A 24,967-nucleotide genomic window follows, 5' to 3' on the forward strand; every position below is an offset into this window, starting at 1 on the left:
CAATGTTGTGTTATGGTGTTATGTATATTTAATCACAATAAGAAATTGGCCAGGGCCGGGCACAGTGGCTCATGCCTGTAATCCCAGCACTTTGGGAGGCCGAGGTGGGTGGATCACTTGAGGTCAGGAGTTAGAGAACAGCCTGGCCAACATGGTGAAATCCCGTCTCTACTAAAAATACAAAAATTAGCCAGGCATGGTGGCATGTGCCTGTTGCCTGTAATCCCAGCTACTGGGGAGGCTGAGGCAGGAGAATGTCTTGAACCCGGCAGGCAAAGTTTGCAGAGAGCGGAGATGGCGCATTGCACTTCAGCTTGAGTGAGACTCAGTCTTAAAAAAAAAAAAAAAAAAAATTGGCCAGGCAGAGTGGTTCATGCCTGTAATCCCGGCACTTTGGGAGGCCAAGGCAGGAGGACTGCTTGAGCCCAGAAGTTCAAGATCAGCCTGGGCAACAAATGAAACCTTGTCTCTACAAAAAATTTAAAAATTAGTTGGGCATGGTGGCAAGCGCCTGTGGTCCCAGCTACTCAGGAGGCTGAAGTAGGAGGGTTGCTTTAACCCAGGAGTTCAGGGATGGAGTGAGCTGTGATCATGCCACTGCTTTCCAGCCTTGGCCACAGAAGGAGACCTTATCTTAAAAACAAAAACATAAAAACAAAACAAAAAATAAAACACAATTTAAAAATCAATGTAGGCTGGGCGCGGTGGCTCACACCTGTAATCCCAGCACTTTGGGAGGCCAAGGAGGGAGTATTGCTTGAGTCCAGGAGCTCAAGACCAGCCTGGCCAACATAACAAGACACCATCTCTACAAAAAACAAAAAAATTAGGCATGATGGGGCATGCCTTTACTCCCAGCTACTAGGGAGAAAGGATTGCGTGAGCCCAGGATGTCGAGGCTTATTGAGTCACTGCACTCCAGCCTGGGTGACACAGTGAGACCCTGTCTAAAAAAAAAAAAAAAAAGGCATGAAACCTGTTATACCATCCTAGGGGCACAACTGACACCACAGGTGGCCTCACACTGGCTCTGTACACCTCCAATCCTGACACACAATTCCTGCTCATCTAACAAAGTCCTACTCAATCTCTTGGTTTGGAGTCCCCTTGAGGATGGCAGGAAGCATTGGTATTCTTTTGGAGCTCTTTCAACAGAAACATTTCCTTTAGCAATTGACTCAAAATCTCTCTACTTTAGTCAGAATGAATTCCAGTAGGGAGATTGAACAGAGATGATGTGTCCTCACCAGCCCATCCCTTGTCTGAGACTTTCTGATCCACAGTGAGATATGTGAAAGTTCCAGGGGTGAAATGATCTGTTATCACAGCATTTTCCCAGGTTCTCTCTAGTTCTAGAGAAAAAAAGAAAAAAATCAATCTATACTAAATCCAAGAGATTTTCTTGACAGACTCACTTTGACATAAGTCACTTTGGTGGATGTTTCCCATCGACTATATCAGGGATGCGCCACCCCACCCAGCTAATTTTGTATTTTTAGTAGAGACAGGTTTTCTCCATGTTAGTCAGGCTGGTCTCGAACTCCTGACCTCAGGTGATCCGCCTGCCTCGGCCTCCCAAAGTGCTGGGATCACAGGCGTGAGCCACTGCACCCGGCCCATGTGTTTTGTTTCGAGACAGGTTGTTGCTCTGTCACCAGGCTGGAGAGTAGTGGTGCAATCACAGCTCCCTGCAGCCTCAAACTCCTGGGCTCAAGCGATGCTTTCACCTCAGCCTCCTGAGTAAGCTGGGGTTACATGCACATGGCACCATACCTGGCTGCTTAAAAATTTTTTTTGTAGAGACAGGTCTCGCTGTGTTGCCAAGGTTGGTCTCGAACTCCTGGCTTTAAGCAATCCTTCCTTCCAAGGTGCTGGGATTGCAGGTGTGAACCACCTTGCCTGATTGTTTTTTTGTTTTGTTTTGTTTTGTTTTTTTAGGAGTGCTTGACACCTCATTTGTCTTTTCATTATGGTTAGGACTATAGGTCATCCTCCTTGAGGGCAGGCACCATATCCTATTTTGTATCTCTCTTTTTTTTGAGATGGAGTCTCACTCTGTCACCCAGGCTGGAGTGAAGTGGCACGATCTCGGCTCACTGCAACCTCCACCTCTCAGGTTCAAACGATTCTCCTGCCTCAGCCTCCCGAGTAGCTGGGATTACAAGGGTGTGCCACCATGCCCGGCTAATTTTTGTATTTTTAGTAGAGACGGGGTTTCACCATGTTGGTCAGGCTGGTCTCGAACTCCTGACCTCGTGATCCGCCCACCTTGGCTTTCCAAAGTGCTGGGATTACAGGCATGAGCCACCGCGCCTGGCCCTATTTTGTATCTCTTATAGTGACTATCACAGTGCTTGACACATAATAGGTGCTCAAAAAATGAATGCTAAATGTACTAATGAAAGAACAAGTGACTCAGATGGGATAGAGGCAGGAAAAGGGTCAGTGTATAAGTGGGCAACCCAAAGATGAAGACATTTCTCTTCTGGACCTAGAAGTGGCTACATAGTAAGGTGTCCAAACAGTGTGTGCTAAAGATATATTGCTTTCGGGTACAGCAGAGTCTGAGAAACAAGAACACCCACACTTTCCATCTTTCCAGTCCTGAAGAAATGGCTATAGAAAGCAATATTTGAGCAAACAAGGTGGCCCATGCCTGTAATCCCAACACTTTGGGAGGCAAAGATGCGTGGATCACTTGAGCCCAGGAGTTAGAGACCAGCCTGAGCAACATGGCAAAACTCCGTCCCTAAAGTAAAAAAAAAAAAAAAAATTACCCAGGCATGGTAGGGCACACCTGTGGTCCCAGCTAATCGGGAGGCTGAAGTAACAGGATCAGCTGGCCCAGGAGGTTAAGGATGCAGTGAGCCATGTTTGTGCCACTGCACTCAGCCTGGGCAAAGGGTGAGACTCTTGTCTAAAAAGAAAAAAAAGGAAAGAAAGAAAAAGGAAGGAATAAAAATTTCTCCAATTGGCTGGGCGTGGTGGCTTACACCTGTAATCCCAGCACTTTGGGAGGCTGAGGCGGGCGGACCACAAGGTCAGGAGATCAAAACCATCCTGCCAACACGGTGAAACCCCATCTCTACTGAAAATACAAATAAATTAACTGGGCGTGCTGGCATGTGCCTGTAGTCCCAGCTACTTGGGAGGCTGAGGGAGGAGAATCGCTTGAACCTGGGAGGCGGAGGTTGCAGTGAACTGAGATAGCACCACTGCACTCCAGCCTGGGCAACACAGTGAGACTCTGTCTCAAAAAAAAAAAAAAATTTCTCTAATCAGCAGATGTTTCTTGAGCACTTTCTTTGCCCTTGAAAAAGTGTACACTATAGAAATAGGATCTAACCATTAAGGTACATTTTTCTTTTTCTTTTTTTTTTTAAGACGGAGTCTTGCTCTGGCACCAGGCTGGAGTACAGTGGTACAATCTCGGTTCACTGCAACCCCTGCCTCCTGGGTTCAAGCGATTCTCCAGCCTCAGCCTCCTGAGTAGCTGGGATTACAGGCATGCGCCACCACACCCAGCTAATTTTTGTATTTTTAGTAGAGACGGGGTTTCACCATGTTGGCCAGGATGGTCTCGTTCTCCTGACCTCGTGATCCACCCGCCTCGGCCTCCCAAAGTGCTGGGATTACAGGCATGAGCCACTGTGCCCGGCCTAAGGTACATTTTTCAAGCCAGAAACAATTAGAGGAAAACAAATAAACTGTTGTGCTGTAAAAGAGCAATCAAAGCCAAGGAGGGCTTCCCAGAGAGGATGAGACCAGAACAGGGTCCTGAAGGATTGGCTGGATTTGGATAGGAAAGAGGGGCAGTAGGACATTTCAAGGAAGCCACACACCAAGGCCTGAAGTCAGAGCAGATTGGAGGTTGTATGTAGAGAAGTCATTATTAATTCCTGGACTACTTCCTGTGTGCTCAGGCAGGACACTAAGCAACGGGAAATGGACAACCTTTTCTCAAGAAGCTGCAATCTTGGAGGTGGAGAATGGAGGGACAGATACTAAGGCAGATACAGGCAATGTGTATTATTCTACAAGAATGTAACCCCCAGAAAGTAGAAACCATATCTGTCCTATTTATCACTGTATCTCCAGAACCTACAGCAGCACCAGGAACAAAGTAGGTGCTCAGTAAACGCATATTGAATGCAGGAATGCTATAATGGAGGTATAGAATAACAGCAATACTGATAGTTACCATTTACTGAGCACATACATGTGCCAGGCACTGTACTAGGAGTTTTACATACATCATCTTATTTGATACTCTAACCTTTTATGAGTGCTATAATTATCTTGTTTTACAGATGTGGGAACCAAGGTGTTATATAAGTAATGCTTGTTCAAGGTTACCTAACCAGTAAGTGACAGAACGGGGATTGAATTCATGACTGCCTAACTTCACAGTTCATCCTCTGAACCTAAGATCTACTGTTCAAAATGCTGTTTTGGGAAGTTTGGCAGCTAATTAAAAAGTGCAGGGAGGCCGGGCGTGGTGGCTCAAGCCTGTAATTCCAGCACTTTGGGAGGCCGAGGTGGGCAGATCACTGAGGCCAGGAGTTTGAGACCAGTCTGGCTAACATGGTGAAACACCGTCTCTACTAAAAGTACAAAAAATTAGCCGGGCGAGTGGCACGCTCCTGTAACCCCAGCTACTGGGGAGGCTGAAGCAGGAGAATCGCTTGAACCCGGGAGGCAGAGGTTTCAGTGAGCTGAGATCACGCCACTGCATTCCAGCCTGGGGTACAGAGCAAGATCCTGTCTCAAAAATAAAATAAAATAAAATAAAATAAAATGAATAAAAGTAAAAAGTGCAGGAAAGACCTAAGATAGAAAGACTACTAGAGTAAAACCCACATCCAGTAACCAGCAAGAACTGAAGCAGTTATAGTAAGAATGGAGAAAAAAAGATCTATTTTTTTGGCACTTCAAAGGGCTTCTAAATAAAGCTCAGGGCTCGGTGACCTGCTGGATGTAGGGAATGTCTACGTGTCTTGCCTGAGAATAGAAAAAATACTGGTTGGAATAGCTTTTCTCTAATTCTCTGTTCGACAGTACTAGTTGACATTTTAGATAGATGATCCAAATTTCTAGGTTTGCTAGTTTCCCAAAGCACCTAATCAGGTGCGGGTCACATACAGTAGTGAAAAATCAGCTTGAAAAGCCCCCCAAAGAGGGCCGAATAAGAAGCCTGGAGAACGCACACACCTCTTAGGAGCGCTCACAGCCTCTCAGGTAGGCGAGCACTACAAAGAGAGAGGTGGGGCTTCTCCAAGAACTACAACTCCCACAAGGCATTGGGCGGAACACCATGGTTTCCGGCCAGTGCTTATTTCCGGTCTTTCCGATGCTGACGCTCTCTTCCTGTCTTTGTGGCTCCGGAAAGGCGTTTGGGATGCCCACGGTGAGTCCGGAGGTTTAGGGCGTCCAAGCGGGAGAGGCGAGAGCCTCGTGTCCGCGCATCACCACGTGGCTGGGGGTTAGCTAGGGGAGGGCGGGAAGGGCAGAGGACGCCGTGGCTGGAGGACGTGTAACCTTGACAAGAGGCGGGAGGCGGGGGGCAGAGGTGATTGACCCCCGCCCCCCGCCCGTGGGACCAAGAAAGGGATGTGACAGGCGAGGACGAATGGGATCTTAGGGGCTGGAGGGGAGAAGGGAGTACAGGGATGTGAGGAGGACCCCGCGAGTCCGCGGTGGGATCCCAGTGGAGCTGTGGCCAAGGAGGAGGGGAGCAGCGGGAAGGCTGCAGCTGTGGGCACTCCTGTGTGAGGGAAAGCTACAGGCTCCTGCAGGTCCGAGATCGGCCGAAATCAGGCACCCCAAGGAAAGCCCTGCTCTGGCCACATGGTGTCTCCTCAGAAGACCCCACCAGCCAGTGGGCATCCCGGGGCTTCTGACAGGAAGAGGGCAGTAGGTATATTGGTGCTTGTACCGGTTTTTCGAGGGCTGCAGGGTGAAGATGGTAGGAGAGTCTGGAGAACGGGTCTGCCCTGGTGGCTTATGGACTACTCTGTGGAAGGGGCTGCTGCTCTGGTAGCATCGAAGGAGCTTTCTATGGGAGCGCTGTCAAGAGGATTTTGGTGAATTTGACGTACTTGGTTTGATAACTCACTTTGCTTTTTTCTCTAAAGATGAGGCTGCTGTCATTTGTGGTGTTGGCTCTATTTGCTGTCACTCAAGCAGAAGAAGGAGCCAGGCTTTTGGCTTCCAAATCACTGCTGAACAGATATGCCGTGGAGGGACGAGACCTGACCTTGCAGTACAACATCTACAATGTCGGCTCAAGGTAACTCGAGGCCCTGGAGTTACAGATTAAGCCTATTTCTGGATTCTTAGTTTTCAGATGGGAATAGGGAGCATATTGGTGGGTAGTGGTTTCTCTTTGGGACACTTCCAGCATCAGATATATTGAGTGAATGAATACACTTCGGGATCTGCCTTTGGAAAGGAGGACATTCTTACCTAAGCTACAAGAAACCATCTTTCGCGTTTTGGGTTGGAAGAATTTTAGAGTAGGGAAGTGGCAAGAATTGTGGAAAAACAAGGAGGGAAAGATAAAGACACAGAAAATACACAATCCCTTGTTACCTCAGGGGTTTAAAGTGTCATCTTCCAGCCTGGCATGGTAGCTCACGCCTGTAATCTCAGCACTTTGGGAGGCTGAGGCGGGTGGATCGCTGGAGGTCAGGAGATCGAGACCAGCCTGGCCAACGTGGCAAAACCCCTTCACTACTAAAAATACAAAAATTAGCCAGGCGTGGTGGCGGGCACCTGTAGTCCCAGCTACTCGGGAGGCTGAGGCAAAAGAATCGCTTGAACCCAGGAGGTGGAGGTTGCAGTGAGCCAAGATTGCACCACTGCACTTCAGCCTGAGCCACAAGACCGAGACTCCATCTCAAAAAAAAAAAAAAGTGTAATTTTCCTTCTTTCATTAGCCTAGAGCATTTTTGTTGCCTTTCTTTCATTTTATTCCCTTTAACTTTCTCCTCTGTATTCACTGTGTTCCTCTTCTCCCTCCCTCCATGCACATAGGCATGTACATGAAGAAAAATTGAGGCAAGGATAAACTTGGACGTATTGCCTCCTGGACACTTGATTATTTTGGTGCTTCTGAGCAATAGAATCCAGTCCTTGACCTGGATTCTTCAATGCAACAGAACCAAGTTGCTATATTACTCATATCTCTCTTTTGCAATTCTGATGTTTTTGGAGAAGCAGGCAGGTTTGATTGTTTATTGCTTTAATTTAATTTTATTATTATTATTTTTTTAGATGGAGTATCACTCTGTCACCCAGGCGGGAGTGCAGTGGTGCAGTCTCTGCTCACTGCAACCTCTGCTTCCCAGCTGCAAGTGATCCTTCTGCCTCAGCCTCTCGACTAGCTGGGATTACAGGTGCATACCACCACGCCTGGCTAATTTTTGTATCTTTAATAGAGACGGGGTTTCACCATGTTGGCCAGGCTGGTCTTGAACTCCTGACCTCAAGAGATCAGCCGGCCTCGGCCTCCCAAAGTGCTAGGATTATAGGTGTGAACCACTGCGCCCGGACTATTCCTTTAATTTTTTTGTTTGTTTGAGATGGAGTCTCACTCTGTCCCAGGCTGGAGTACAGTGGTGCGATCTTGGCTCACTGCAACCTCCGCCTCCCAGGGTTCAAGCAGTTCTCCTGCCTCAGCCTCCCAAGTAGCTGGGATTACAGGTGCTCACCACTGCGCCCAGCTAATTTTTGTATTTTTAGTAGAGACAGGGTTTCACCATGTTGGCCAGGCTGGTCTCGAACTCCTGACCTCAGGTGATCTGCCCACCTCGGCCTCCCAAAAGTGCTGGGATTACAGGCATGAGCCACGGTGCCCGGCCTGCTTTAATTTTATATCCATTACTTACTAACCCTTTTTGTTTCATCTATTTTCTAGTGCTGCATTAGACGTGGAACTATCTGATGATTCCTTCCCTCCAGAAGACTTTGGCATTGTGTCTGGAATGCTCAATGTCAAATGGGACCGGATTGCCCCGTATCCTCTTGGCACTTGGTGATGAAGGGTCAGGGGGCAGGGAGAGCCTTGCCTGCAAAGCAGCAGGGGTACTTCAAATAGGCTGGATATGTGTGGCTGTCCTCCTGTCATCTCTCTGGATAAGATGGAGCAAGAGAGGTTGGTGTAAATTGTGTGAGCATGATTTAGAGTAGACATGAAGAAGGAGGATCCTGAAGTTCAGATTATAAGACCCTGAAACAAGCTGGGCACGGTGGCTCATGCCTGTAATCCCCAGCATTTTTGGGAGGCCGAGGTGGGTGGATCATGAGGTCAAGAGATTGAGACCATCCTGGCCAACATAGTGAAACCCTGTCTCTACTAAAAATACAAAAATTAGCTGGGCATGATGGCACGCGCCTATAGTCTAGCTACTTGGGAGACTGAGGCAGGAGAATCGCTTGAACCCAGGAGGCGGAGGTTGCAGTGAACCGAGATCCTGCCACTGCACTGTAGCCGGGGCAACAGAGTGAAACTCTGTCTCAAAAAAAAAAAAGCAAACCCTGAAACATACTGTACTGGGAGGATATAGACACTTAATAAAAATGTTTGTGGCTGGACAAAGGTATTTAAGGTGCTTTTAAAAGAAATTCAGGCCAGGCACAGTGGCTCATGCCTGTAATCCCAGCACTTTGGGAGGCCGAGGTGGGTGGATCACGAGGTCAGGAGTTCGAGACCAGCTTGGCCAAGATGGTGAAACCCTGTCTCTACTAAAAATACAAAAATTAGCCAGGCACAGTGGCGGGCGCCTGTAATCCCAGCTACTCGGGAGGCTGAGGTAGGAGAATCGCTTGAACCCAGGAGGTGGAGGTTGCAGTGAGCCGAGATCACGCCACTGCACTCTAGCCTGGGCGACAGCAAGACTCTGTCTCAAAAATAAAAAAAAAGAAATTCACTGGGATGCTAGCATGAAGGATCTGGGTGACCTTTTAAAGTCTCTTATTCAATGAGTCTCTTATTCTAATCTACCAGTTATCTCCTGAGTATTGAATTAGATGGTATTTTTCTTCCTGTGAATTAAAGTATATTTAAGCCAGGTGCGGTGGCACATGCCTATAGTCCCAGCTACTTGGGAGACGGAGGTGAGAGGATTGCTAGGGCTTGGAGATTCAAGCCTGCAGTGAGCTATGATAGCGCTGCTGTACTCCAGCCTTGGTGACAAAGTGAGACCTAGTCTCTTAAATAATAATTAATTGTATTTTATTAGTCTGTTCTCAAGTTGCTATGAAGAATAAGCTGAGACTGGGTAATTTTAAAGAAAAGGGGTTTAATTTGTTCACGGTTCTGCAGGCTGTACAGCAAGCATGGCTGGGGATGCCTCGGGGAACTTATAATGGTAGAAGGCAAAGGGAAAATAGGCACGTCTTACATGTCTGGAGCAGGAGGAAGAGAGTAAGGTGGGAGCTGCTACACACTTTTAAACAACCAGATCTTGTGAGAACTCACATCATTAGAATGGCAAGGGAGAAATCTGCCCCCGTGATCCAATCCCCTCCCACCAGGCCCCTCCTCCAACATTGGGGATTACAATTCCACATGAGATTTGGGCAGAGACACAGATCCAAATCATATCAATAATAATTATATATACATTTAGGTTTATTGGTGAGGGTAAATGTGGTCTTTGTATTTGTTTTTGTTTTGTCTTTTTTTTTGTATTTTCAATAATTTCCTTCAATTATAGTTAACAAAAGGTTTTCTATGAGCTTGGCCAGGCGCTGTGGCTCACGCCTGTAATCCCAGCACTTTGGGAGGCCAAGGCGGGTGAATCACAAGGTCAGGAGATCGAGACCATCCTGGCTAACACACAGTGAAACCCTGTCTCTACTAAAAATACAAAAAAATTAGCCAGGCGCGGTGGCGGGCGCCTGTAGTCCCAGCTACTCGGGAGGCTGAGGCAGGAGAATGGTGTGAACCCAGGAGGCGGGCCTTGCAGTGAGCCGAGATCATGCCACTGCACTTCAGCCTGGGCGACAGAGCGAGACTGTCAAAAAAAAAAAAAAAAAAAGATTTTCTGTGCGCTTAAGTGACTATAATTTCTTTTAATCATCCAAGAAGAAGCACTGATTAAATGACTGTAATTTTTTTTTGGAGATGGAGTTTTGCTCTTGTCGCTTTTGTCTTGAGTGCAATGGCACAATCTCGGCTCACTGCAACCTCCGGCTCCCGAGTTCAAGCGATTCTCCAGCCTCAGCCTCCAGAGTAGCTGGGATTACAGGCACTCGCCACCATGCCCAGCTAATTTTTGTATTTTTAGTAGAGACGGGGTTTTGCCATGTTGGCCAGGCTGGTCTCGAACTTCTGACCTCAGGTGATCCACCCACCTCGGCCTCCCAAAGTGCTTGGATTATAGGCGTGAGCTACCATGCCTGGCCAAATGACTATAATTTTTTTATCCATAACATATATTACTTTGGAAGTTTACTTCAAAAACCATGACACTGGGTATAACATGGGCCCCTTAAAATTTAGCTGGAAAAACAACCTGTAATACCATTCACTTTAGATTTAAAAAAAGATGCCTAGGCCACATATGGTGGCTCATGCCTATAATCCCAGGACTTTGGGAGGCCAAGGCGGGAGGATCACTTGAACCCAAGAGTTTGAGACCAGCCTGGGCAACAAAGTGAGACCCCATCTCTCTCTCTCTCTCTCTCTTTTTTAATATTTAAAAAAATCAGTAAATTTTAAAAAGAAGCCTATATATATATAAAAATTTTTTTTTTTTTTTTGAGGCGGAGTCTCACTGTCACCCAGGCTGGAGTGCAGTGGCACGATCTCGGCTCACTGTAACCTCCGCCTCCTGGGTTCAAGCAGTTCTCCTGCCTCATCCTCCCAAGTAGCTGGGACTGCAGGCGCATGCCGCCACGCCCAGCTAATTTTTTTGTATTTCATTAGAGACGGGGTTTCACCGTGTTGCCCAGGCTGTTCTCGAACTCCTGAACTCAGGCAATCCGCCCGCCTCGGCCTCCCAAAGTGCTAGGATTACAGACATGAGCCACCGCGCCTGGCAAAGAAGCCTATATGTTTTCATTCCTGCAGAGTATTGCCAGCATGAGATCAGCACGTATTGGTAAATGTTTTGTAAATGGTGCATTTAGTCCACAGGTTGAAAGGCTGCTACAACTTCAGCTTCATCTCTTTCCGTTCCTTAACTCTTGAGCCAGTGCTAGCAATGTCTCCCACACCGTGGTCCTGCGCCCCCTCAAGGCTGGTTATTTCAACTTCACCTCAGCAACAATTACTTACCTGGCCCAGGAGGATGGGCCCGTTGTGGTGAGTTGCCCAAACCCTTAGCTGGATGGAATTTGGATCTGCCTTCCCTTAAAATCTCTTGTGGTGGGGTTAAGAGGGGGATGAAGAGAGGTTGATTAATAGTTACCAAAATACAGTTAGGGCTGGGTGCAGTGGCTCACGCCTGTAATCTAGCATTTTTGGAGGCCAAGGTGGGCAGATCACCTAAGGTCAGGAGTTCGAGACCAGCCTGGCCAAAATGGAGAAGCCCCATCTCTACTACAAATACAAAAATTAGCTGGGCGTGGTGGCAGGCGCCTGTAATCCCAGCTACTTGGGAGGCTGGGGCAAGAGAATCACTTGAACCCAGGAGGCAGACGTTGCAGTGAGCTGAGATCACACTACTGCACTTCAGCCTGGGCGACAGAGTGAGACTCCGTCTCAAAAAAAAAAATACAGTTAGAAAGAATAAGACCTAGTGTTCGATAGTTCAGTAGGGTGACTATAGTTAACAGTAATCTAATGTATATTTCAAAATAGCCAGATGAGAAGCATTTCAACATTTCCATCATAAAGAAAAGATAAATGGGGCCAGACGTGGTGGTTCATGCCTGTAATCCCAGTACTCTGGAAGGCTAAGGCAGGTAGATTGCTTGAGCCCAGGAGTTGGAGACCAGCCTGGGCAACATGGTGAGACCCCTGTTTCAAATAATTAGCCGGGCATGGTGCACGCCCCTATGATCCCAGGTACTCAGGAGGCTGAGGTGGGAGGATTGCTTGAGCCCGAGAGGTTGAGGCTGCAGTGAGCCATTTTATTGCCACTGCATTCCAGCCTGGGCAACAGAGTGAGATCCTGTCTCAAAAAAAAAAAAGAAAAAAAAGATAAATATTTAAGGTGATGGATATCCATCTAAAAAGTATAGATTGTAAAAACAAAAACCTCTTACAGAAAATTTACACAGTAGCTACTAAATTCTGAGGGAGATAACATTAACCAGACACTTGGTATTGTCCTAAGGAAGTATGTTTCAAATTAAAGTTCTGGACTAGAGTGATTGAAATGGATGGGAGAGGTGTACCATGGCCTTCCCCTCCTCTTCATTCCTTCTGCCTTCCTTTTCATCTGGAGTGTGTCATTTGCTGCCTGCTGATGTCCTTGTCTTTCTGATCTGTCTTCTCTGCCACTGTCAGATTCTTCCCAGTCTCCACTGTTACCCTCTCCTTCTCTTGCTTAGATTGCTCCTGCTTACAGCATCAGGGCTGAGCTTTTCTGCCTCTCACTGCACCCCCTCCAATAGTCTAGCTAATTTCTGCCTCCAGCCTTCTCTCCCACTCTGCCCATACAGACCCTACATCCTAATTAGGCCAAGCTACTTCCCATACCTTCTCCCCCAACTCAGTCCTTATTCTTTCCTTTGTGCCTTTGTTCTGTTTGAAGTACCCTTTTCCCTCCACTCCATTATATCTGAAGCCTTCTCAAGATCCAGCTTTGAGCTATGTCTCCTTGTTTTCTGTCTTCAGTTCATATCGCTCTTTGCTATTCATTCTTTTCTTTTTTTCTTTTTTTTTTTTTTTTTGAGACAGAGTCTCACTCTGTCGCCCAGGCTGGAGTGCAGTAGCGCAATCTTGGCTCACTGCAACCTCCACTTCCCGGGTTCAAGCGATTCTCTGCCTCAGCCTCCCAAGTAACTGGAACAACAGGTGTGTGCCACCGTGCCCGGCTACTTTTTTATATTTTTAGTAGAAATGGGGTTTCACCATATTGGCCAGGTTAGTCTCAAACTCCTCACCTGTGATCCGCCTGCCTTGGCCTCCCAAAGTACTGGGATTACAGGCATGAACCACCGTGCCCGGCCACTATTCATTCTTTCATAAACATATATTGACTGCATCTAAACTTCTGTAGCACTTATAGTCTATGCCACTTGAACATTTAATCACTGTCTTCAGTAGTTTGTTTCTTATTTATAGATCTTCCCTCTCCCCACCCCCACCTCCCAATTTAATTATAAACTCCCTGAGGCCAGTGACTGTCTTAGATTTCTGTTTCCCATATATGATAGAAACTCAGTAGTAAACAGTCTTTTGATTGATTGATGTAAAGGTCAATAGACATTTATGAAGCCCCTGAAATGTGCCAGACTCTGGGGAATACCAAGAGGATTAAGATACTGTCCAAGTCCTCAAAAAGCTTAAGTCATAAATGTATAAAGCCAAATAAATGTATAAATTTATGAAGCTAAAATGTGTGATCCTCAATACCAGTAGGGCTGTAGGCTAATTAGTACACAGTGGGGAACGGACTTAACACAGTCAACCATAGAATGAAAAGAACTAATACTCAGTGCACCTTCTGCATTTTTGTTTTTTATAAACTACGTGGAACCATATTCTTCTACACCTAGCGTTGTTTTCACATCCGGTATCATTTCTGCTTTCAGAACCAACCTCAGGACTCTTTGGTTCTACCTGATAGTTAATGGGTTAATAGACATAAAATCAAAGGCTTAGCTGCCACTTTGGAATAAAGTTGTTTGCAGTGTGCTCCAAACTCTTGGCCTCCTCTCCAAGACAAAGGAATGTGAACCAGACTCAACCCCTCCTCTAGTAATGTACATTTGGGTAGGGCTTTATACTTCAATGTATATTTTTGCTATTTCATCTGAGCCTCACATTAACCCTGTGAAGTAGTGGATTTTTGCTAGATGATTAAGTAAATGATTACCAAGGGTAAGTCATTCCATTGCACATCCTGCCCTGTAGAGGGGCCAGTGGTGGTGAGCAACTTCACTCTTTCCAGAGTCTGAGGCTCAGACAGAAGAATTTGGCTTTAATTTCAGTTGCATGCCTGGCCTACCTTGTTTAATATATGTTCTCCATGGGGTATTTCTCAGGTCTTCTGGCTCCTAGGTACCCCTCTTTACAACACACTAAGAGAGAATCATCCAACTCTCTCTAGCCAAAAGCTTTCCCTCATCTTCTTGAAGTTCTCCTGAGCCTTTGGGAGCTCAGACTCTAATGCACAGAGTTGGGTTGGTTGGGACCGCCCTTTCTCAGAGTAGATGAGGTGGAGACTTACCTTAATGTGGTTCTTTTCTTCTTTTCAGATTGGCTCTACCAGTGCACCTGGACAGGGAGGAATCCTGGCTCAGCGAGAGTTTGACAGGCGATTCTCCCCTCATTTTGTAAGCTTTCTAGTGTTCTCTCTCATCAGTCCCTTGGTATGAGAATGCCCTTTTGGTTCTGGACCTTCTTGGCTTCCATAGATTTGTTTTGTTAGTCGGTTCTTGCCCTGTCTGTTTTTTGGTGTCTGATATAGATACTCATCAGATAGATTGATTTAGCCACGTCCAGAGATTTTTGGCAATGAGATCACAATTGCCAAAACCATAAAACTGACTTAAGTAGAGTCCCATCTTTGAGTAGATACCCATCTTAGACTCCTGGGTCTACTTTGAGGTTTAAAAAAAAAATCTGGTTAGATTCAGAGGGTCATAGATCATTGGGTAGGTTAAGTGGGAACTTTACTGTGGTCTAGTCTAGGAAAGAATTTTTTGAAGATGAGCCTGAAGTACTGAATGCTGGAATTCATTCAGTGAATAAGTATGATGTTCCAGATTATGTGCTCATTCTGTGCTCTGCTTTGGGGACACAGTGATGAATAAGACACAGTCCCTTCCATTAAAGATCTTACAGGCTGGCGAGGCACCATGGCTCATGTCTGTAATCCCAGTGCTTTGGGAGGCAGAGGCGAGAGGACCACTTGTGGCCAAGAGTTTGAGGCTGCAGTGAGCCATGATCACACCACTGCACTCTAGCCTTGGTGACACAGCAAAACCCTGTCTCTAAAAATAAGATCTTACAGGCTCATAGAGGACTCAAAATAGGTAAATGGGGAGGCTGAGGCAGGGGAATTGCTTGAGCCCAGGATGCGGAGGTTGCAGTGAGCCAAGATCGAGCCACTGCACTCTAGCTGCCTGGACGACAAGAGCGAAACACTGTCCAAAAAAAAAAATGGTAAATAGGGAAAATGTTACGATAGAGGTTATATGCCAGGTGCTGGAGGAGCATGCAGTAGGAACATCTAATGAGAGGGGACTTTCTGGGGGAGGTAAGGAAGGGCAGGCACTTGAGGAGAGAGAGCAGCCGAGATTGAGAAAAGCATGGTGTGATTCAAGAATGGCAAGTAGTTTATCAAGGCTGAAGGGCAGAATGTGAGGTGGAGGAATGGAAAAGAGGGGGCCTGAAGTGTAAACAAGGGTTAGATCATAGGTGGTTTGACTGTCAGGGGCGAGACCAGGGCATCTCCATTCTCAAAAACTGTCTGGAACAGAAGCTTCTCTTCTAGTCTGGTTTGAGTCAGGTGAGTCCTTTGGTTTCACAGCTTGAAAGATTGGTCTTTAGAGAGCCATTCTGTATCAGGATTGGTCAGACAGGATTGGTCTTGCCTAAAGTTCTGCTTAAAATTTGTGCTGAGTTAGGCCTGGTGGTGTGTACCTGTAATCTCTGCTGGAGGATCGCTTGAGCCCAGGAGTTTGAGGCTGCAGTGAGCTATGATTGTGCCACTGCACTCCAACCTGAGCAACAGAGTGAGACCCTGTCTCTAGAAAAATAAAATAAAAATTAAGAAAATTTAGGCTGGGTGTTGTGGCTCACACATGTAATTCCAGCACTTTGGGAGGTCAAGGCAGGAGAATCACTTGAGCCCAGGAATTCGAGACCAGCTTGGGCAACATAGTGATATTTTGCCTCTACAAAAAATAAAAAAAAATTAGCCAGGTGTGGTGGTATGGCCCTGTGATCCTAGCTACTCAGGAGGCTGAAGTGGGAGGATCATTTAAGCCCAGGAGGTCAAGGCTGCGGTGAGCCGTGACCGTGCCACTCCACTCCAGCCTGGGCAACAGAGCAAGACCTTGTATCGGCCGGGCGTGGTGGCTCATGCCTGTAATCCCAGCACTTTGGGAGGCCGAGGTGGGCAGATCACAAGGTCAGGAGTTCAAGACCAGCCTGACCAACATGGTGAAACCCAGTCTCTACTAAAGATACAAAAATTAGCTGAGTGTGGTGGCATGTGCCTGTATTCCCAGCTACTGGGGAGGCTGAGGCAGGAGAATCATTTGAACCCTGGAGGCGGAGGTTGCAGTGAGCTGAGAATGCGCCACTGCATACCAGCCTGGGTGACAGGGCGAGACTCCGTCTCAAAAAAAAAAAACTAAGACTTTGTATCAAAAATAAATAATTTGGGCTAGACTGCTCCCTTTCTCATTGGACTCATATTTTCCCTGGCTTCTCCTGTGCCCTAATCCACACTTCTGAGCAAGGTCTTTGTTTTCCTTTACAGCTGGACTGGGCAGCCTTTGGGGTCATGACCCTTCCCTCCATCGGCATCCCCCTGCTATTGTGGTACTCCAGCAAGAGGAAATATGACACTCCCAAAACGAAGAAGAACTGATTGGGGCTTCTACAGCCCTCCTCTCCCAAGAAATCCAGGCTCCTCTCCCAAGAAATCCAGGTGCTTTCCAGACTCCAAAGGGTATCTTAAATGCAATCTCTTCTCTCTTAGCCCTTGGCCACTTTCTCCTGGATCCTGCCCTGCTCTCAGCCATAGTGAAGAACCAGGCCTAGGAGTCTGTGAGAGCCTCCTTGGTTCCATCGTGAAGCCATAAACAGGAATGCCTTTGGCAATAGCCTTGAGCCTAGAGGGCCCTCTGATGCCCCACTGAGGTGCTGTTGGTTTATTGCTGGCAATGTGAATTCTCTCAGGGGTCTAGGAGGGGCATTTTGGAGACTGCCTGACACCACCCCCATCCCCTGCCTCCCCCTCTCAGAAGAGGGTGGAAGATGAAATGAAAGCTATGGGACTCTAGGAGGATACCCAGTGTCTATTCTGGGTTAGAGAAGTGCTTACTAAGGGGTTTTCTAATAAAAACAAATGCCACATTGACTTGTCTGTTTTCTTAGCCCCCTGGTGAACACAGGTGATTATTGGAACTCAGTCTTTGCCCAGACCCCTGGGCAAGCGAGCTGGGTTCTGGCCCTGCTGCAGGGGTTGTGGGCGGGTCCTGTTCCCGTGGAGATATCTGCCCTTTTGAATGTTTTGCTTCCATCCCTTATTTTCCTCTGATTGTTGTTCTCATCAGTCACCACCTATTGCCATACACCTTCCTTGCCAGGCAGCTCCTCTTCACAGCTGGAGAATGTAGGATGGGGAAAGATGGTCTGCAGAGGAACAGCTATTCTCATCCCCTTAGATCTCATCTGATTTATTGACTCAGTATTTGTTTTTTGTGTGTTTTTTGTGTTTTTTTTTTTTTTTGAGATGGAATCTCACTCTGTCACCTAGTGGTGAACACCCGTGCCTGGCAACTGAGTGTTCTTGAGAAGCTATCTCTCATGCCTGACTCTAGCCCTTTCTCATTAAGAACTAGCTTTTTGGCCAGGCGTGGTGACTCATGCCTGTAATCCCAGCACTTTGGGAGGCCAAGGTGGGCGGATCACAAGGTCAGGAGATCGAGACCATCCTGGCCAACATGGTGAAACCCTGTCTTTACTAAAAATACAAAAAATTAGCTGGGCGCAGTGGCATGGGCCTGTAGTCCCAGCAGATCGTGCCACTGTACTCCAGCCTGGTGACAGAGCGAGACTCTGTTTCAAAAAAAAAAAAAAAAAAAGAACTAGCTTTTCTTTTCTTTTTTTTTGAGACGGAGTCTCGCTCTGTCACCCATGCTGGAGTGCAGTGGCATGATCTCGGCTCACTGCAAGCTCCACCTCCCGGGTTCATGCCATTCTCCTGCCTCAGCCTCCCGAGTAGCTGGGACTACAGGTGCCCGCCACCATGCCCGGCTAATTTCTTTTTTGTATTTTTGGTAGAGACGGGGTTTCACCGTGTTAGCCAGGATGGTCTCGATCTCCTGACCTTGTGATCCGCCTGCCTCGGCCTCCCAAAGTGCTGGGATTACAGGCTTGAGCCACCGCACCCGGCCAAAACTAGCTTTTTTTGAGCTTTAATTTTACTTTCTTTTTTTGAGATGGGGTCTTGCTCTGTTGCCCAGGCTACAATGCAGTGTTGTGATCTTGGCTCACTGCAACCTTTACCTCCTGGGTTCACGTGATTCTCCCGCCTCGGCCTCCCGAGTAGCTAGGATTACAGGCACCTGCTACCATGCCTGGCTAATTTTTGTATTTTAGTAGAGATGGGGTTTTACTATGTAGGTCAAGCTGGTCTCGAACTCTTGACCTCAAATGATCTGCCCACCTCAGCCTCCCAAAGTGCTAGGATTACAGGCATGAGCCACCGCGCCTGGCCCTTTTTTTTTTTTTTTTTTTTTTTGAGATGGAGTCTTGCTCTGTTGCCCAGGATGAAGTGCAGTGGTGTAATCCCAGCTCACTGCAACCTCTGCCTCCCGAGTTCAAGCAGTTCTCCTGCCTCAGCTTCTCAAGTAGCTGAGATTAGAGGTGCATACCACCACACCCGGCTAATTTTTGTGTTTTTAGTAGAGACAGGGTTTCACCATGTTGGTCAGGCTGGTCTCGAACTCCTGACCTCAAGTGATCTGTCCGCCTCAGCCTCCTAAAGTGCTGGGATTACAGGCGTGAGCCACCATGCCTGGCCTGAATTTACTTGTAATGCCTCTGTTCTTTGAGCTCTGGCAGGGAAGAAGTGCTTTGATCCCTTGAGTTGGGCTCTAAGCGTGACCAATGGAAAGGCAGTGACTTTTGCTGCTGCAGCAGTGGGGAGAAGCCACTCTGAGCTGACTCTGTCCAACCCAGGAATGCCGTGGTCTGAGAACAGCCTCCCAGGCAGGAGGGAAGCCCAACAAACACCGGCTTTGTTTCTGCTACCGAGTTTCCCAGTTTAGATTCTGCTCCCCCGGCTCCCCTGCCCAACTGGTTTAACCTTTCCTTAGCCCAGCAATCAGAGCCTCCAGGCCCAGGAGGATGAAAAGAACATGGAGACAACGAGAGGCTCCAAATGGAGTAGCCCTCTGCCAGCTCACATCCCTCTTTCAGGGGCTGCAGCTTGGACATCCCAGGACTGGCCAGGTTAGAGGCAAGGAGGATATATTTGCTTTTGTTCATTGTGTTCCTGGTGGAAACCTGGGACTTGCTCAGGAGAATGGGGAGGATAGGCCATGAGTCAGAGGCTTGGGGTTGAGAACAGGTGTGGGGAAGGGAAAGGGAGCTAGTCTGATATGCATCATTCAGGTGTGGGGAAGGGAAAGGGAGCTAGTCTGATATGCATCATTTTGCACTCCAGGACTATGGAGTGTTAGCCTCTGAAGGAGGAAATGATATTTTCCATCTGTGTAGTCTCCAAGGAAAATGTAATGAGTTAACCTATGGGCCGTGGGGGTGGGTTCTGGCTTAGAGAATAGGGTAAACTTCATAACTCTGGAAGGTAATACAGGTGCTCCTTGACTTCCAATAGGGTTATGTCCGATAGGTTTATGTGATATGCATATCAGGACGTAACCCTGTTGTAAATTGAAAATGTTTTAAGTTGAAAATGCATTTAATACACTTAACATACCAAACATCATAACTTTGCCCAGCCTACCTTAAACATGCTCAGAACACTTACATTAGCCTACAGTTGGGCAAAATCATCTAACACAAAGCCTATTTTATTATTTTTATTTATTTTTTGAGACGGAGTCTCACTCTGTCACCCAGGCTGGAGTGCAGTGGTGCAATCTCGGCTCACTGCAACCTTCACTTCTCGGGTTCAAGCAATTCTCATGCCTCAGCCTCCCTAGTAGCTGGGATTACAGGTGCCCGCCACCACACCTAGCTAATTTTTGTATTTTTTTATTATTATTTTTTTTCTGAGACAGAATCTCACTCTTTCCCCCAGGCTGGAGTGCAGTGGCTCAGTCTCAACTCACTGCAACCTCCGCTTCCCAGGTTCAAACAATTCTGCCTCAGCCTCCCGAGTAGCTGGGACTACAGGCACACGCCACCACGCCTGGCTAATTTTTGTATTTTTTAGTAGCGACGGTGTTTCACCATGTTGGCCAGGCTGGTCTCAAACTCCTGATCTCATGATCTGCCTGCCTCAGCCTCCCAAAGTGCTGGGATTACAGGCATGAGCCACCGTACCTGGCCTAATTTTTATATTCTTAGTAGGGATGGGGGTTCACCATGTTGGCCAGGCTGGTCTCAAACTCCTGAGCTCAAGTGATCCACCCACCTCAGCCTCCCAAAGTGCTGGGATTACAGGCGTGAGCCACTGTGCCTGGCCCACAAAGCCTATTTTATAATAAAGTGTTGAATATCTCATGTAATTTATTGACTACTGTACTGAAAGTGAAAAACAGAATGGTTTTATGGTACTTGGAAGAGGATTTCTACTGAATGTGTATGGCTCTCACACTCTTGTGAAGTCTAAAATAAGTCAAACCGTCATAAGTCGGGGACCGTCTGTATAAGATTCCTTCCTTAATCTGAACTCTGAGAGGTGCTCCTTTCCCAAAAGCTGGGGGCGTCTTTATTGTACCTTTCCCTTACAAAACTCAGCACTTTGTGTCCTGGCCCTTGTCATGAAGAAGGCGACTAGGAGGGAAACCCAGGCCTGACACAGATGACAAGAGAAGCATTGTGAAGACAGTTGGTGTCACAGGCACCTTGAAACAAGGCCAAAGCTAGATACCTCATCTCCTAAGAGATCAACTTTCTTGGAGTCAGGATGGAATGTGAACCTCCCTTAAGTAGTGGTGTTGGAGAATATAAGAGCCTCTAAAATCTACAGACAGAAAGTCTTAGCTGGAATAGTTGGCTTTAGGATTGAGCCCTCTTAACTTTTTGAGGTAATTTAATAGGAGGATGAGTGGCAGACAACACTCCTCTGCTCTAACTGAAAACCACCCTAGGGAGGTGTGAACCTTGATCTCAGGTTGTGTGCAGATCTGTGAGGGGAGAGGAAAGTAAGCACTGATCCCACATCCTTCCTGGAGGCTGGGTACCCAAACTGAGGCTCCTCCCTAAAAGGCAATACAGACAGTAGGTCAGCCGCCAGCATGTTCCAGGTGTCCCCACCCCTGGAGACCAGCCCTCCAGCCCTCCCTCATTGTGCAGACTTTCAGCTGGCATCGGCTCACCTACACACCCCACCCTGGTACCAGGAGGAGCCAGGTGCCTTGATTTCCACCCCCTTCCTGTACTTGGCTTTGGCACTCGAAGAAAGTGAGTGGGAAACGGGTATAAGAATTTCTACAGGCCGGGTGTGGTGGCACACGCCTGTAATCTCAGCACTTTGGGAGGCTGAGGCAGGCGGATCACCTGAGGTCAGGAGTTCAAGACTAGCCTGGCCAAAATGGCAAAATCCCGTCTCTACTAAAAATACAAAAAGTAGCCAGGCATTGTGGCGGACGCCTGTAATCTCAGCTACTTGGGAGGCTGAGGCAGGAGAATCACTTGAACCCGGTGGGCAGAGGTTGCAGTGAGCCGAGATCGTGCCATTGCATTCCAGCCTGGACAAAAAAGTGAAACACCATCTCAAAAAAAAAAAAGAATTTCTACAAAGCTGGAAGTAATGGAGCGATTCAGTGAAAGGATGAGAAGTTACCAAGGCTTAGTCCCTTGAGAGAGCAGCTAAGAGTGGGGGAAGCAGTGTATGCCAGAGGCAGGAGTACTGGGTCCCAGCCCCAACTCCACCACTCACTGGCTGTGTGACCTTGGGTAAATCATGCTCCCTTCTACTCAGGAGGCTGAGGCAGGAGTTCAAGGCTTGAGCCTAGGAGTTCAAGGCTTCAGTGAGCCATGATCATGCCACAGCACTCCAGCCTGGGTGACAGAGTGAGACACTATCTCAATGGAAAAGAAAAATTATATATATAATATATATTATTATATTATATATAATATATATTATATTATATATTATTATATTATATATAATATATATTATATTATATATAATTATATATATTATATATAATATATTATTATATAATATATATTATTATATATAATACATTATATAATATATATATAATATATTAAATATAATATATTATTATATATAATATATATAATATATTATTATATATAATATATATAATATATTATTATATATAATAATATAATATATTATTATATATAATATATATAATATATTATTATATATAATATATATAATATATTATTATATATAATATATATAATATATTATTATATATAATATATATAATATATTATTATATATAATATATATAATATATTATTATATATAATATATATAATATATTATTATATATAATATATATAATATATAATATATAATATATTATATATTATATATTATATATATTATATATAATGTGATATATTTAATATATAATATATAATATATTATATTATATAATATATAATATATTATAATAATATATAATAAATATATTATATATAATATATATTATTATATTATATTATATATTTTATATATAAAATAGCTCTCCCTCTTGGAGCCTGTTTCCTCATCTGCACAATCATGAAATTGTTTAATTAGAGGATTTTTGAGGACCCCTCACTGGTACGATAGGGCAGGTATTACCCCTTTGTTCTTAGGCAGTGAGGAACATGAGGAACAACCACTGTCACTTTCTCATTTTGTGGGTGAGGTCCAGCCAGGTGGGGAAGGGCACACACAGTTCTACAACCGGCAGCAGCTGCTCTCTTCCACTCACCGACAGAGATAATTTTTGAGCAAGGATAGACCATGGATTACCTAATTTGATCCTCTCATTTAATAGATCAGGAAAGATACAGGGTGAAGTGGCTTGTCCAAGGTTGCCCAGCCAGTGGCAGCTAGCATATTTATTTATTATGGACCCAGCATTTATGTTCCCCTGTTTGCACATGTCTCATTTAACATCTGCATTTTACAGATGAGGGGATGAGGCTAAATAGGTGACACAAGGTCCTGTAACTAGTGACTTGGCAGAGGCAGCCAAGATCTTCCAGCTCTAACATGCCCTTTCTACTAGCCCACAGGAAGCGAGGAGTGCTCCCCGTTACCTCAGGTAGTCCAACGTCCACCCCAGCTGTCCTCTGGCCCAGGGAAAGCAGTGAAGGTGAGTCAGCCCCCGCCCCGCCCCAGAAGCTGTTATCTGGGAAGAGAGTTGGGGAGCTGGTCAAATATCCTGCCGCCTGGTATCCACAACAAGCCATGAGCCCCGGATATGCTGAGTTGCTTGGTCACCCCTGTTCCTGGTGCTGACGCTAGGGCCCTTCTCAGTGCAGCTGCCCTTGTAACTGCTCCACCCTGTACTTTCATCACAAAAAAATACAATCTTTCCTCCTCCATTGCTGTAACCTGCCTCTTAAAGGGACCGACAATCAGGTTTTTTTGTTTGTTTTTTTTGAGATGGAGTCTCGCTCTGTTGCCCAGGCTGGATTGCAGTGGTGTGATTTCGGCTGGCTGTAACCTCTGCATGCCGGGTTCAAGTGATTCTCCTGCCTCAGCCTCCCCAGTAGCTAGGATTACAGGTGTGCACCACCACACCTGGCTAATTTTTGTATTTTTAGTAGAGACGGGGTTTCACCATGTTGGCCAAGCTGGTCTCTAACTCCTGACCTCAAGTGATCTGCCTGCCTCGGCCTCCCAAAGTGCTGGGATTATAGGCATGAGCTACCATGCCCGGCCGACAATCAGTTTTGAAGCCGAATTTGAGAGGGCAAAGGACACCGCTGACCTGAGGACCCCGCTGTGAAGTAGGTTTCCAGCTGCAGCTGTTTCTTTCCCAGAGATGTCCGCTTTCTCCCCTCCCCAGTTTCTCCCTGACCCTGTTGGAGGAAGGGTAAACGTTCCCTGGGGTGTCAGGTTCCCACATACTCTCTCCTTAGGGTGACCCCAGCATGGCTTCTTGTACCTGTTTCTACACAAGTCTGAATTTTGTAGCCGCCCTGTGTTCAAGGAATGCTGAAGACAGAGGGACCCAGGAGTCCCTGGGATCAGTAATGGCATTGAAAGAGTTAAGGTCCTGGGCACAGCACTGTTTAGGGTGTTTGAAGTAGGGCGGGGAAGGGAAGGGCTACAGTGGATGAAGAGGCAGCTGGTCTGGACTGGAATGAGTCCCCCCTTTCTCTTATGCAAACTTCTGGACCATGAGCAGCTCTCTTAAAAGGACCAAGAGAGAGGGGACCCCCACCAAGGTGCTGGACTGGGTTCTTCAAGGGGCCACCTGAAGCAGGACTTTTTCCCACACTGAAGTCACCAACTGACAGCAGAAACAGGTCCCCCATCTTTGAGATATCTCCCAGGTCTGGTGAGTTTCCCTCTTCCCTTTCCTGGGTCCTTACCCTCAGACCCTCTCTTGCCACACCCGTCTGGCATAGCACCCAGAACACATGCCAGGAAACGGGCAGGAGGTAGAAGAAGACTGGTTGGTCTTGACCCTTTTCTTCTCTATCCACCATAAATAAAGGGCTAGTCTGGGTCCCAAGCCCCTGGTAGAATAAGCATACAGCTACAGGTCCAGCAGAAAGGAAGAGGGCAGGGTCCCTAAGTTCAGTTTACTAACCAATTAAAAAAAAAACAGGTGGTCACACTTGGAAGCCCAGAGCAGCAAAATTCCTGGCTGACTTACGAACCTAGTACATCAAGGACATGGGGATGATTTAGGGAGAGTGTCTGAGATGCCTGTGGCTGACTTACTAGAGGGGTGTGTGGTTAGATTAGGGGGCTGGGGATGCCTTGAA

General features: G+C 46.5%; 1 protein-coding gene across 1 annotated transcript; it reads left to right on the top strand.

The window, feature by feature from the left end:
• Positions 1 to 5,333: 5,333 nt before the first annotated feature.
• Positions 5,334 to 17,213, top strand: SSR2 (signal sequence receptor subunit 2). The gene is made up of 6 exons (XM_054501586.2): positions 5,334 to 5,407; positions 6,135 to 6,289; positions 7,919 to 8,017; positions 11,203 to 11,311; positions 14,377 to 14,454; positions 16,611 to 17,213. The coding sequence occupies exons 1-6, from the start codon at positions 5,351 to 5,353 to the stop codon at positions 16,719 to 16,721; spliced, it is 609 nt and encodes a 202-aa protein (XP_054357561.1). The 5' UTR covers positions 5,334 to 5,350; the 3' UTR covers positions 16,722 to 17,213.
• Positions 17,214 to 24,967: the final 7,754 nt, after the last annotated feature.

Source organism: Pongo pygmaeus, chromosome 1, assembly GCF_028885625.2.
Source record: "Pongo pygmaeus isolate AG05252 chromosome 1, NHGRI_mPonPyg2-v2.0_pri, whole genome shotgun sequence".
NCBI lineage: Eukaryota > Metazoa > Chordata > Mammalia > Primates > Hominidae > Pongo > Pongo pygmaeus.